Source organism: Toxorhynchites rutilus, chromosome 2, assembly GCF_029784135.1.
Source record: "Toxorhynchites rutilus septentrionalis strain SRP chromosome 2, ASM2978413v1, whole genome shotgun sequence".
In the NCBI taxonomy this organism is placed as follows: domain Eukaryota; kingdom Metazoa; phylum Arthropoda; class Insecta; order Diptera; family Culicidae; genus Toxorhynchites; species Toxorhynchites rutilus.
The window spans coordinates 280,802,164-280,817,007 of NC_073745.1; the positions used below are offsets into that span (position 1 = coordinate 280,802,164).

A 14,844-nucleotide genomic window follows, 5' to 3' on the forward strand; every position below is an offset into this window, starting at 1 on the left:
GAGATATGTCACCAACTTGCAGAAATTTGCGAATAAATACTCTATTTTATTTTAAAAGTATACATAAGTATACTTTTTCTAGCAGTTTGAGGTCTGTTCTTGAAGATTCTCACTGATGTTTTGATGATTAATTGACTAAATTGTATAAAACATGTTTGAAAATGCCGCTTCCATGTACCCATTATGGTAGTAGCTTCATTTGAAACTTCAAGTTTTGGTTTGTGATACTTGAATGCTTCTATCTTTTTGTGTGTAGGTGTAGTGAATATCAATACTTGAAAAAAATATATTTTTTCTGTTTTTTTTTAATTTTGTTGATTAACGTAGTGTTTTATTCCCCAAATCAATAGAAAATCCAATTACCCTCATCCATCAGCATTCATATGATTCCAAAAACTCTCCTGTAGGTTATTCTACTACAGGAAAATGTTTTGATAGAATAAAGAATTTCCCTTTTTCTAATGAATACTTTTTCAATAATACGATTATTCCCAAATCGGAATGTTTTGAAAATTTTTGAAAATTAAATTAATTCTCTACAAGGCTAATTATTTATTATTCATTATTCGGCAATTTTTGCCTTATTTTTGCTTTGATCGATTCTCTTAATTGACTTTCCCTTGCGATAACCATGGCTTTCCACATAGATTTTGTGCCACATAATTTCAATATGCAAAGAACATCAACCAATTATTTGTTTTCAAAATTAAAAAAAAATAGGAACTTCCGGGATGATAATCTGAGAGAGGGTACACTTAGTTAACTACAAATCAAAAAAGAATTAACAAGCATTACAAGTTCCGGTTATGATTTATCTTCTGTTAATGAGAAATTATTGTTTTTTTTCTAATATCCGGTATCCGGTCGGATACCAAATATTTACCGGATAGGCAGGACACCGAATATCAGTGTCATCCCTAGATTAGACTGTTGTTATGTGCTTCTTGGTTGTAAAATAACTGCCGGCTCCTCATTGCTAGGTCTCTCTGCTAACTGACAAGAGAATCACAAAGGCGTGAGGGTTGTGATGGAGTTTTCGCTTCTCTTCAGTAACTGAACGAAGGGTATTAACTCTTTGTGGTCGTTTGTCTGCTCTGAGCCACCATACCTTTTTTACCGTTCTGGTCGTTTGTCTGCTCTCAGCCACCACAGGGAGAAACCATGCAAATCTTATATTTTACTCAACCAAGTATCAGTTTATGCTTTCCCTAAACGAAGCTTGATGTCTAGTGAATCTGTTTAGGAATCAATACGATGTTCCTATGAACAATGGATATCGGTACTCAGTATCAAACAGAGTAATCACCCGTACAGGACAACGCACATGGTGTGTGGGACAAACATTATAACAGCAGAATTTAGCCATTGTAACACTTTGGTGTGATGGAAAAGATTGTTCATAAGTATCAGAACTACAGTTTGCATAAATGTATCACCTTATTTGAATAATCGCTTAATTGTCTCAAGCGACAAAATCTTTATTTATCTAAAGTGGAAAATTCTGATTATTTCGGATACGCAGAAATCATTATTTGAGTAACAACTTGTTTAAATTTTTTTGAAGTAGTTGTTTTTTAAGAGCAGAATAATTGTCCGCATAAGAGTAAGACACTTATTTTTAGATCACAAAAAAATTAAAAAATGTTTATTTTTCATAATCTTGCATATATCACTGCTTTTTCAAGAAAAAATAGTTCCGACCAGTACGACACCCATGCCCAAATTTAATACGACCGCAAAGTCTTTATTGTTTATTGTTTATTTTTATTCATTACTATCAACAGGTCTGAACATGAGTGTCCTAATGATACCTAATGAATTAATAACTTTAAATACTTAATCTACTTAAAACTATGCCTAACTGAGATAATGAGAGCGCACTAAAGCACAATACAGAGCTTTGATACAATGTGGGTCTTTGAATTGCTTTGTAATGCGAAAAATGAAACCTAACATCCTAGATGCCTTGGTGATCATGTATAAGATATGGTCGCTGAACGTTAGCTTTGAGTCTAAGACGATATCAAGATCCTTGATAGTCACAACACGTTTCAGGGTTAACCCATTCACCTAAGATTTATTTTTCAACAGAGTGGATCAAACAAACATGCTTCGGTCGAACACGCTTGGTTATATTTCATAACAGGAAAACCTGTTTTTTTGCGGTTGCTTTTTGTGCGATTTCTCATTTATGTGACTGTTTAGGTGCGATATTATTTATTGTGCGAAAACTCGCACAATCGAGGAATCACGCGAAAAGGGACCGCACAAAAACAGGTTTGCCTGTACATAACTGAGCGTTCAAAAACTCCCTATGATATGCAATTGCACAGCGTGAAAACGTGAGGTACAACCGTAATAGCATAACAACCAGAACATAACAACGTACAACCATAAAAGGAACATGTAGCAGTTCTGCTTTTCAGCTTTGCAGTGATTTCCTACAACCATAATAGGAACATGCATCTTTCGATATTGCGATAATTGGCACGTAGATGTGAAATTGTACCAATTATGATAATACAAAAATACATGTTTCGATAAAATCGTATATATTGGCCGAATTACAACATCAAGAAGGTTGTAATGTATACGTCAACACTGTGTTTGCATCAAAGCAGCCACTTCACAGCGTAAAAATCTAATTATTTTTATCATATATTCCTTAGCAAAATGCTAAGAAGCAAGCATCAATAGGACACACCTTTTTTAAAATTAAATTTTTCAACGAAACAATATTTCGCATGAAATCAAGTACCAGAATCGACAAAGAAGAGATTTCTGATGTTTAAAAATCGTATTAGAGCCTTTAAAAATAAGATATACTTTCTAAACTAACAAAAAACTCACTCGTATTACCATAAATAATTGATACTATTGCGATGATAGGTAGTTTTACCTAACTTCTAAGGAAGACATACATGGGTAACACAATAATAAGATCGCAGCTACTTAAGCTACCCTGATCTGACATGTGTGAGTATATCCTTCCGAACCTATGAATCAGCAGCCAGATAAGCAAGACCTACAAGATAAAAACTTTAATTGAGCACGAACGGATTGGACATTAACCTGAAAATCAATCTAATAAAATCTCTATCAACGTTCAACCTTTTGAGTCAGGCTCTCGTCCAATTTTAGGGGAGAATAGAATAAAACCATCCGAGATCGTCTCCAAAATCATTTCAAGATCGTTCCTTCATTGATTCTACCAACTAATAAATGCCAGCTATCGGCAATTGGAAAATAATTCATAATATGCATCGACCCACATTGTGAGACAACGCCCGCATGTAGGCAACAAGATTGCGCTTTGTGTTGTGAGGGAAAACCAGTGCCTGGAAAATCGAATACGTCTTTGATTTTTATATAAGGGGTCATTCTACGAAAAAAAAAATAATTAAAAGATTTCAAACGCATATTCGTGAAATCGATATATGTTATGTTGTACACCATTAGAGAGGAAAGGGCCTGGCCGGGTATGGAAGTAAAAAGTGTACCCAAACCTAATCACCCGCTCTATGAAAAATATTGTATAGGGTACTAAATAAGAAATTTGAAATATTTTTTTTAAACCCCCAAGAGGTTCAACAAGGAATCCATGGTAAAAAAAGTATTTTTCAATTTTTTGCACGCCATTCTCGATAGCATCGAGATAAAACTTTTGAATTTAGATTTTTTTTTTAGAATTTTGAGACACATTGCAGATTTAGTTTATATTTAAATATGTTTATTTATTTGTTTGTGTATTTATTATATGTGTTGATATTGGTGATCTTTTTTCAGCATATTTCGAAAACTGCGCAGTACGAAAATATCTAATAAATTCTTAATAAATTAATTATTAAATTCTTAATATATTAATATCTTAATATTTTATTTCCATTTTTTTTAGTTTCTGGCATTTTTTAAACTTTCCTAAAATCTATTACTGTATTTTATCGGGTCTTCGTAGAAAGGGCCCCAAATCTTATCACCAGCGCTATGAAAATTATTGTTGCAAATAAGAAAATTAGATAATTTTTCTGAATCCCTATATGGTTCACTATAAGAGCTAAGGCTAAAAGCGTAGTTTTTTTTTCACGACACTCTCAATAGTTTGGAAAAAATATAGAAAAAAATACACATAGCATCTTACAATGATAAAATTACCATCGGAAAGTCATTTTTTTTGTTTAGGGTTTTTTTATATGAAATTGGATAACTCTATAAATGGAACAGATGTTGATATGTTTAGTCATATGAATTAAAATTTACGATGTTATTAATCACTGGTTTCATAAAAATAAAAAAACGCAGGCGGTGAAAATTATGAAAACATTTAAAAATGATTGATTTACTGCAAGCTGCTGTTACTTCTCCTCAGTCTTTTGGCGAAGATGCGGACGGTTTATTGGGAGATGTTCATGCAGTCTAGGCCTGACTTTAAGTTGATACCTACTTTCAGTGACTTTTTTGGTCAGATTGTGATTTCACAACCCTATGTTCACTAAATATGTAATACATTCTCTCAAATTTATACCGTGAATTTGTGTTTTTAAAGAAAATACATTATTTATCGTCCAAATTTATATTATCGCCTCCAAAATATGTCCCTTCTGAAGCAATATACCTTTTCCAGCGCAAAATTATTTTTTTATAGTACATTCAATACTTGATACATTATGAAAAAATAATGAATACAAAAAAAAGTACGAACACAGCAGTACTGTGTCTCAAAACTAAATTTAATAATTCCAAAATTTCAAATTATTAAAAAATTGTACCGCAGAACCCTCTAAAATTCTGAAAAAAAAAACACCAAAAACAGGTACATTTAAAAAGAATTATGTTTTAATGGATTTAAAAATTTCAAAAAATCCAAAATTTCGAAATACCAAAAAATTACTTTAATTTTAAAAGTTTTATTTTCTATAAAAAAAATTATAATTTGTCGTGGTACACCATAAAAGACGTACTTTGAGTATTTTCCCGAATTTTCATCTCCAAGTTAATTGAGTATAGCGTGAAGAAAAGAAAAACAGCGTTTTTAATTACAGCTCTTATAGTGAACCGTATAGAGATTCTAAAAAATAACTTAATGTTTCTATTTATACAACATTTTCCATAGGGCTGGTGGTAAGATTTAGAGGAACTTTTCACGAACACATGAATACAATAGAATTATAGATTTTAGAATACTAACAAAATACTAGAAAATAAACAAAATAGGTTTTTTTTAATTGTTGGATATTTTCGCGCCGCGCAGTTCTGGAAATTTTCTGAAAAGAATCGCAAATATTAAAAATCACATGCGAACATATTTAAATAGAAAATAAACCAGTACTAAACAAAAAATATAAAAATTTTACAAATATTTATTCTTTGTATCGCGCTATCGAGAACGGCTTAAAAAACATTGAAAAGAAAATTTTTTCACCATAGATCCTATGTTAAACCTCATAGGGGCTCAAAAAATAGTCAAAGTTTCTTATTTAGTACCCTATACAATATTTTCCATAGAGCGAGTGGTTTGGTTTGGGGGCACTTTTTACTTCCATACCCGGTCAGGCCCTTTATCCAACTTTTTTTTTGCTCAAAGCATGAACAGTGAATAGTAAAAAGTAAAGAAGGTAAAGAAAAAACTACTAACGGTCCGTAATTTTTTTTTGTAGATAACTGTAATTATCGATATGCCATGCAATTTTAAGATATTTGCCACTAAACATTTTTTTTAAACCCCGATTTTTGATTATTTTTCGGTTTTCAAAAAACCCAAATTTTAACGTTTGCGACACTAGTAAATGAAGTCTGATTGAGCCAATATTTTTCATTGGGTATATTTCCGTGCAAATGAACATTTCGCAGCAACTTCAGAATGAAAAATCGAGATAATTATTTTTATTGACACCCAAAACCATACGCTGTGCCTTGTATTCCGAAAGTGTCGATTTTGACCAAAAAAAAATGAGATGACAATAAATCTCGACGTTTTATGCAATTTAAAGACATTTCACATCAAATTTTTTTTTGAAAACCCAGATTTCCTTTACTCTCCCCTTTGGTGATTTTTCGATTTTCAAAAAACTTAAACGTTAGCCGCTTTGCGCCACTCTACCTTAAGTCCGATTGAGCTGGAATTTTGCATAGGGTGTTCTCGTTCTTCGAAGAATATGCTAGCTCATGAAAGAATATGGTCATGAAATTATTTATTCAAACATAAGATGACTATCAATACGGTGTCAATAGTCAATAGTTATACTACCATCAAGCAGGTGACCACTTTACCCCACGTGACCACATTTCCCCCACTACCCCTATATAGATGTGATTTCAAAACAACATTTATTTCCTGTCAACATGGAACTACCTTTTACCGCCACCACCATCACAATGGACAAGCGTGGACAATTCTGTAACCCCTACCCCCTTAAACTTGTCCACGTGGTATGTTGACAGCCCCTTATAAACTTCACAAACATACGAAGATAATTGCACCCAAAATCTCATTTATTAGCGCCATTAAAATCATTGCGCTCAAATTAGAATACGTACAGCATGTCGTTCGACAGGTGAAACACACAGCAACAATTCGTGCTACGACTCTGTGCTGCGAAACAAACAACTTTGATCTTATTGCAACATTTGATGGTTTCCGCATGTAAACATTCTCTCTCTGTATCACGATACATGCAGCATTGCAGTGCATGCAGTGTATTACAGCCTTTATTGCGTGAGATACAGTTTATCAATAATCGAATAATATATATTAGGGGAATGAATAAAACAATGAAAAATTTGTGATGACAAATACAAGTCTCGGAATGAAACTAACAGCCACACGATGTGACAAATTTCCGCGACACCAATGCTTCAGCAAATTATTCTGTTTCTCACGCGCTCCATACAAGGAAAACGCTCTCTCACCAACTGTCAGATGATCTGCTCTCGGTGCAGAGAAAAGGAACGAAGCTAAAGAAAGCAGTCGCCAGATAGACGTCCTTGTGGTAGAAAGTCGGTTGTAAATTGCGCGATATGCAAAGTCTGCATTATTTTTAAAGAAATTGTGTCCTGAAAAACAGCGGTGGCAAGTGAATACCGAAAGCCGCAACACAACCGAAGCTAGGATGGATAAATTCCTGCGATTTTTCATTAAATTTCACAGTTACTGTATTGCGATAGTGAGCAGTATTTTGACTGTTTTGTTTACATGGATTTTCTCCTCGCGAGTGCATCACGACTCAGTAACAGAATGTGAGTATGCGTTTCTGTTTGTGTGTGTGTGTGTTTATTGTGGGCATTTTTCGACATAAATTTGACTCATTTGGTTTTCCCAGTATACAACCTCCGTTACACCGGCATACCGTCTCTTGTTTTCGGTATAGCTTGGATGACAGCTAATGCTTTGCTGATAGTCGGGATATATCAGGTAAATCGCACAGTTACTCTTGTTCACATATCTATTCTTGTTTACATTTTTAGGAAAAGAAAAGCTTTCTGTATCCGTTCTCAGTGCTGTTTCTGCTAGATTTGTTTCTAGTGATTTTACGTGATGCTTATCTGTTAATATTTGACTACACCTGGTTCTATATGGTGTTTTTGAATGTGAGTTTACCGTTCATGATATGTAAGTAGTATTCAGTCTGTTTATAAAACCAAACGCCGGAAAAAGAAATATCTTTATCCCCGTTGTTGCTTTTCAAAATTCTTATATGAATGAAACACATAATGAGATTGCTACTTTACAGTCATTGTGCCGTACGTGATATTGAGCATGCTAGCACTGATGAGACTTTTCGACTTGGATCCAGTCGTTCGAACGGACGACAGCTTTGTGAGATTCGATCGAAATCCAGCCTATGAAGAGACCCAAGATGAAGTCGGACCAGTTGGGAATGTCTAAACAATCATGTCATCCTCTCACACACTGTACAAACCGGCAGCTATCCTCGATAATATGCTAGTCTTCTTACATAGATTATGTAGCATTCATATAACGAGATAAAATATGCTGAAACTAATTCTAGATTATAAAAGCGTAAGTTGATCACGAAAGTTTACGTATACCAGGTGAAAACATACTTAAAACTTGCTCAAATGTGTGTACTATTATGTAAATAATGATGTTATTTGAAAAAAAGCGTCAATATTCAATTAATTATTGCAGATATTATTGTTTTCAGAGATGACCGCTTCCAGCTTTTGTTTTACAGTAGTCTGGCGTTGAGAAATATAATTTTTCAAAATCAGGGAGCTTGAAAATAAAAATAAGGATGAAACTAACGTTTGCATTAAAAAAATGGACAAAAATTGACAAAAATTTCATGGATTTACCTTCACAGGCACTGACGAAACTACCCATGCAGCATCAATCATAGTAATCCATGAGTCAGCAGAAAAAAATTGACAGCTCTAACCGTGATGTCGAAAACAGTGGAGCTACTCCATTCAGAAGAATGCGCGTTCAAAGAACGGTACCCCGCCGCGTCGAAAACGGACATCGTGCGGCACTTTGTGGACGCCGGATGCGCCCTTCCGGCATCTACAATATCTTAACCCTATTCGACAACAATCAGATCATCGAAAGAAAGCCCGGTTCCAGACGGTCGACAACCCTGAGCTCCAAATAGCCAAATAGCTCCAAAGGATGCTGAGAAGGAAGATCGAAGGAAAAGTGGCTACATCGCTGCGTGCGCTTGGTCGGGAGGTCGGTGCAACCGGCCAAAGAGTGAAAAAGTACCTGGCGAACATGGACATCCCTGTCAGAAAGCGGAAGTCCCGTCCAATGGTATTAGAGCTGCAGGCAAAGACGCAGCGACAGCGGCGTGGCGGTGGTGATGGACGACGAGACCTATCTCACCCTGGATGGCAACGACTGGTAGGCCCCTTCGTATTTTACTTTCCCCATGAAGTGAAGTTTATTTCACACACCAAGTTCCCCTAGAAGGTGCTGCTATGGCTGACAATCAGCGAGAAGGGGATGTCAAAGCGGCTCTTCTTTAAATTCGGTCATGCCTACACGCATGTTTTCGTCCGTCATGCCGAATGTTCAAATTAATCGCCGGAAGATCGTTCGCAAGAGCGTAGAATTCTTTGCAAGTGAGCTAATATAGTTACCTTCCATTGGAAATTTATCAAACTCAATTCTTTGTCTTTGTTTTATTATCACCATCCGAAAGAAGTCCATTTTTTTAATGCAAACGTTTCAAGTATTAAACAGTACGGAGTTCGATTTATATAATAAATCAGTAAAATTAAACTGTACACCTTTTAAATTTTTGCTTATTATGGTCGATTGATATATGTTAAATGAAACATAAAGATTTTTTCATTTCAATAGAACATTTCAAATTACCCGAAAATCAGCAAATTTTGACTTCGATTCTATTGAAACTTTGTACATATGATGGAAACTATCTACCTCAAATTACAATTTTCATTATCATATGACCAATTAAAATTACGATTGATTTTCTAAAAGGGCGCATTCAAAATGTTATTTTCCAAAATAGTTCATGATTGTTCCAACAACTTCGTCATACTGTTTATTTTATTCAGACATCTGGATTAGATTTGTTACGATTATTTGAAAGGGATCAATAATTTTGAATACGCCCTATCAAAAAAGACGGGTGGGTAATGTCAGGGACATAACCGGAGTGACGTAGGACTATACAAAGGGGACAGCTTTTGTTAAATATATATTTTAAATATATTGTTTTATTTTCTTCTCCTACTTGAATACCTACCTATCTACCTGAAAAATGGATTAGTTCACTGTTTACTCTTTATGAATATGTTGATGGTTCTGAACAGAACCTTTGGTGTTGTGTTTTTGTTATCACTCGATATTCCCACTCGCCACAGCTTTCACAGTTGGAAAATTTCTTCCTATCCAGCTTGTGACATGTTGTTCAGTAAATTACATTTAATGCGACGTGCCGGAGAAACACTTTGCCACTCACTGAAACTAATTGTTGCCTTGATGAGCGCCGAACCGAAGCTGCTCTGTTCTTGATGCGGGTTTTATGATTGTCGTGAGCAGCTTTGCAAGCCAACTCGAGCACTCCGACGGCCGAAACTCTATAATCGCTGTTAGGTATACTGGTGCTCCGGCACCAATCCGTTCGGCCTAGTTACCCTTGCGGAGCAATCAGTGAATGCGACCAACAGGAAACTGGAGACTTGCACGGTTCGAGTGAGACTTTGCCTTTCCCTTAACTTGTCCTCCTTTGTTACGTCCACGATGCCGATGCCGTACAACTACACGGGTTGAAAGAAAATATGATATTTTTTTGGGGTCCGCGTGTTTTATACTCTAGCGGTACACACTCACAGGATAGAGACAAATCGGCAGACTCAGCCAGAGGGGCGAGTCCAACGAGACGAACGAATGAGCGTTAAAAGGGAGCGATGGCAAAAAAATACATTCATTACGATTTGTTCGCTCGTTGGATTCACATGCAGGCTAAAAAGGGTCCTTTTCAGGATCACAAAATTATCTTCAATCTAAAGAGTTTATTGTTTTGTTGTCACTCGATATCCCCATCTTGTTCGGCTAAACCTTTCTGTTTAGCGATTGCATTTGCCACTCGCCTCAGCTTTCACAGTTGGAAAATTTCTTCCCATCCAGCTTGTGACATATTTTACAATAAATTACATTCAATGGCACGTCGCATTACCACCACTCAGTATCGGATTGGAGGTAATTTTAACCTGTAATTGAATATTTGCGAAGACAGTGGTACAGTGTCGGCATTCAATGTGGGGTCATAATTTGGACCCCGAACTCTATGTTTACAAAAATGTCCAACTAAATATGTCGCATTACAGGTCCGTCCAATTAGCTAAATGTCGAGATAAGTGTAAATTACTGTACTTTCAATCTAGAAGCAATTTAAGAATTGGTGAAAATCAATAAGCTCAGAACAACTGCCAAATTCACATACTCAAACAAATGATCTCCTGGCAAACAAATTATGAAAAAATCAATTTGTGTTTTATTATTATTTTGGATATTGTTTTAGAAAGCATTGAACAGTATTTCTTAAACTCTTTTTTGGAAGGTTTAATGGCCCTGAAAAGCGCCTTGTTTTATGGAATGGTTCCAATTTAGAAAACTTTGTACTCGTGGTTTTGAAAAAACCATTTCGAACGCCCTCGATGCCGCCTTGTTCTGGATTTGCCACCAAAGCAGATTGATAAAAAAAAACATTTTTTCTTCTGCTACCAGCTGCCGTTTTGCGATTGCGTTTGCCACTACTTGCCACTCGCTGCAAATGCTAGTTGTCTTGATGTCCTCCGAATGTGTTCTGATCCGAATGCAGTTTTTTTAATCGTCGCGAGCAGCTTTACCAGCTAACTCGATCACTTCGGCGGCCGAAACTAAACACGGTTCGAGCGGGATTTTGCCTTTCCCTTCACTTTTCCTCCTTTGCTATGTCCTGACATGGCTGCTTGTGTTGGTTTGTTGATGTGATGTGATGCGAAACAATGTGGTGTACGGTTTGGATGAGAATGATCGTTACGGCAGCGGAGCGGGGATTTTTAAGCTGATTGGCTGGCTCGAGAATTACGCATGTGTGAGACTGCGACCAATGTTTCGTTCATTTTTTTCTTTTTCCTTTCCAATCGTGCTTCATTCTATTTCGCTGCTGCTCTGGTTGCCCGTTTTGGTCGGTACGATTTGAGGAGCACAAAATGGACCAATCAAAAATGGGCACATAGTGCATTTTGACAATGCTTGATATTTCACAATTATTCAATTATTTATCTCAAGAAAAATGAAATGTTATTCGTTATGATAGATGCGTAGATATATTTCCTATCAATTGATGCAAAAACCTTTGCGATCTATTGAGAAATGCTCGAGTTATAAGCGTTCCAAATCTTGCAATTTTTCCTACTTGTTCAGTGCCTAGATTTCCATTTCACCCCCTATATCTTCCGGTTAGACGTAGTCCTACGTCAAAAAAATCAGTCGTAATTTTAATTGAACATATGATGGTGAAAATTGTAATTTTAGGTAGATTCCATCATAGGTGTCAAGATAAAAAAATCGAAGAGGGTCGGGTGAAATTGCTCAATAGTAGCATTCCTGAAGGTAAGTGGTGTGACTATCCGCGATGACAATGTTACAGTGTCGACCTCTGGTAGTGATATCCAAATTAATGTTGATCGGATTAACAGACCCGCAGTTGCAAAAAACCGCAGTTTTCGACGTAGAACAGCGGAATTATATTATTCAATCCACTTGTTTATCACTTCGGATATTATTTTAGAATGCATCGAAACTTTTGTGATATCTTTTTAACTATTTATTTTTTTATTACTTCAGTAGACTCGAAAAAGTCGAGTAGAGTCCAAAGCTATCAGCACTTTTCGTTTATTTGGTTTAACTCGCATCAGACTTTCGCCTTCCCTCTCAGATATCGATCACAAACTATAATCCCTTTTGCTCCTACATTGCGCTTCAGATGTGATCAAATCACACAACATGCAACAGTAAGGTTACCCTGATAGAATTTGAAAGCATACTTCCATGGAATATACGTTTATCTAAATAAATGCAGTGTAGATCTATATTCCAAAATTCTGGATACTCTTCCGTATCCGCACTAGCACTCGTATGCTGCTCTTCTTTGTCGTAGCAGAGGGCTTCCTCTCCTTGTATCGAGCTGTGTGTGTATGTGTGTGAAACCAGCATTAAGCATGGATGATATCCGCTCGTTGTGTTATGCTAGCTCACTCGCATCTGTGTTTTCATTTTATTCTACTTTTTGTTTCCGCCTCTAGCCCTGAAAAAGGCCCGTGTCGAAGGAAATTCTATTCCATACTCCTCCTTCACCCGACAAGAAAACAATCCTCTCTCACTCGACGCTCTGCGGCAACCATGTTGCTTCAATGACCACCAAACGAGAAGTGGTATGGCTTCATTGATTGATTGATTCTTTGTTTTTCATTCGCCTCTATTGTGGCTTCAAATCGTGGCCTCTATTGTGGCTCGCCTCTATTGTTGACTTATTCAAACCAAATATATTGAAAACGGGCAGAACCGAATGTATCAGTTGCTCGTTATTGACAGCTCTGTTCGGGAATGCACACAAATCAGCAGAACAAATGTATGGGAAAATGAGAACGCTTCCAGTTTTCATTAATTCAAACTGTTTAGGCATTAGTGGATTGTACTGTAGAGTATATCAAACGAATCTTAGAGAATTTCCGATTCCATTGATGTGCAAGGTATCAGAATTTGTTCGCTGTGAAAATAGTTATCAACGTCAACTTTATTTCACAAAAACGTGGCCTGTTTTCTAATTTGGCACCCTTCCTGAAAGACGTAGTTCTACGTCAAAATGAGTAAAATCTTTTATTTCATATTATTCGATTACTCAAAACATGTAGTCCTAATTCTTGATCTTGATACGCGAAAGGGTTAAACGGGTTAGATGAGATGACGTGGTAGAATCCGGAATCAGCAGCCAGTTAAATTAATTATTTGCATTTTTTACATAACCATACAACATGCTCAATATTATGACATCCTGGACCACAATTACATAAATTGTTAGTAGCAAGACCTACCAGTATCAAGTAGCAAGACCAGTATCAAAATATGTAATGAAATCGTTACTTTACAGTCATTTTGGTGTACGTGACGATGAGCCTGCTAGCACTTATGCGACTTTTCGACTTGGAATCAATCGATAAACCGAACAACTCTGTGCGCACCCATCGAACCTCAGCTGGTGGAGAGGCTTCCGATGATGTCGTGCCTTTTACCGACGTCTAACCACATGCTTTCGTGAACTGTCCATAGAGGCAGCTCTACTTGATGACAGCAACCCAATAACGGAAGAAACTATTGCCTATATATACATTATATAGTTCCTTAAACCAGTTTACCAGTTGGAAAAATATTTAAATGGTCGTTGCTGTGGTTTTATTCGAAAATGATGATGTTATTGAAAACGTAATTTTTTTTTTATAAAGCTTATTGATTGTTATTAGAGCTGTCGTTGTTATTACAGATGACCGTTCCCAGTTTCTGTTTCCCGATTCACTTGAAATTATTTTGTGACTCTGTTCGGCGAATAAGCGGAGGCATTACAATCGAATGATTCGAACAGCTAGCATGCAGAAAACTTGATAACGGAATAAAGGGTGTGTCACATCAAATTGCATCACGGAAAAAACGCTGTAGAAATTTGCCCAGTAGACCGATCCTTTTGAAAATTTTAGACAGTAAAATAAAAACTATTAAACAACTTTTGGCATTTTCTTTTTATTCATACTTCGAGCCCAAGCCCGTATGCTCGCACCTTCCTCTTTATCCCGTCCATAAGGTTCTGTACAACGTCAGGTTGTAGTTTTTTTTTTAACAGAAATCCGTTTTCTCTTGAAGTCCGCCTCCGATTTGACAACTTTTGGGTTCTTCCGGAGGGCCTGCTTCATAATCGCCCAATATTTCTCTATTGGGCGAAACTCCGGCGCGTTGGGCGGGTTCATTTCCTTTGGCACGAAGGTGACCCCGTTGGCTTCGTACCACTCCAACACGTCCTTTGAATAGTGGCACGAAGCGAGATCCGGCCAGAAGATGGTCGGGCCCTCGTGCTGCTTCAATAGTGGTAGTAAGCGCTTCTGTAGGCACTCCTTAAGATAAACCTGCCCGTTTACCGTGCCGGTCATCACGAAGGGGGCGCTCCGCTTTCCGCAAGAGCAGATCGCTTGCCACACCATGTACTTTTTGGCAAACTTGGATAGTTTCTGCTTGCAAATCTTCTCCGGAACGCTGAATTTGTCCTCTGCCGAGAAGAACAACAGGCCCGGCAGCTGACGAAAGTCCGCTTTGACGTAGGTTTCGTC

General features: G+C 36.7%; 2 protein-coding genes across 6 annotated transcripts in view; one reads left to right on the forward strand and one right to left on the reverse strand.

Annotated features, from left to right (window-relative positions):
- The window catches only part of LOC129768756 (bromodomain-containing protein DDB_G0280777), a 324,627-nt gene that overhangs the window by 104,742 nt on the left and 205,041 nt on the right, over window positions 1-14,844 (reverse strand). The window lies entirely within an intron of this gene.
- Window positions 5,953-9,118, forward strand: LOC129768761 (uncharacterized). Of its 5 annotated transcripts, XR_008741723.1 has the most exons (6): window positions 6,622-7,233; window positions 7,317-7,408; window positions 7,462-7,606; window positions 7,728-8,017; window positions 8,163-8,263; window positions 8,322-9,118. XR_008741723.1 is itself a non-coding variant. In XM_055770624.1 (4 exons), the coding sequence occupies exons 1-4, from the start codon at window positions 7,107-7,109 to the stop codon at window positions 7,880-7,882; spliced, it is 519 nt and encodes a 172-aa protein (XP_055626599.1). In that variant the 5' UTR covers window positions 5,953-7,106; the 3' UTR covers window positions 7,883-9,118. The 5 variants fall into 5 exon arrangements, 1 of the variants encoding a protein (XP_055626599.1); XR_008741721.1 differs by having other exon boundaries at window positions 8,163-9,118; XR_008741722.1 differs by lacking the exon at window positions 8,163-8,263.

What these genes read in the sequence shown, in the direction of transcription:
- LOC129768761 (XM_055770624.1), top strand. Translation starts at nt 7,107, where the DNA reads ATGGATAAATTCCTGCGATTTTTCATTAAATTTCACAGTTACTGTATT. An exon ending in TCACGACTCAGTAACAGAAT is followed by an intron (nt 7,234 to 7,316) that starts GTGAGTATGCGT and finishes TGGTTTTCCCAG; the next exon opens with TATACAACCTCCGTTACACC. An exon ending in TGATAGTCGGGATATATCAG is followed by an intron (nt 7,409 to 7,461) that starts GTAAATCGCACA and finishes TTACATTTTTAG; the next exon opens with GAAAAGAAAAGCTTTCTGTA.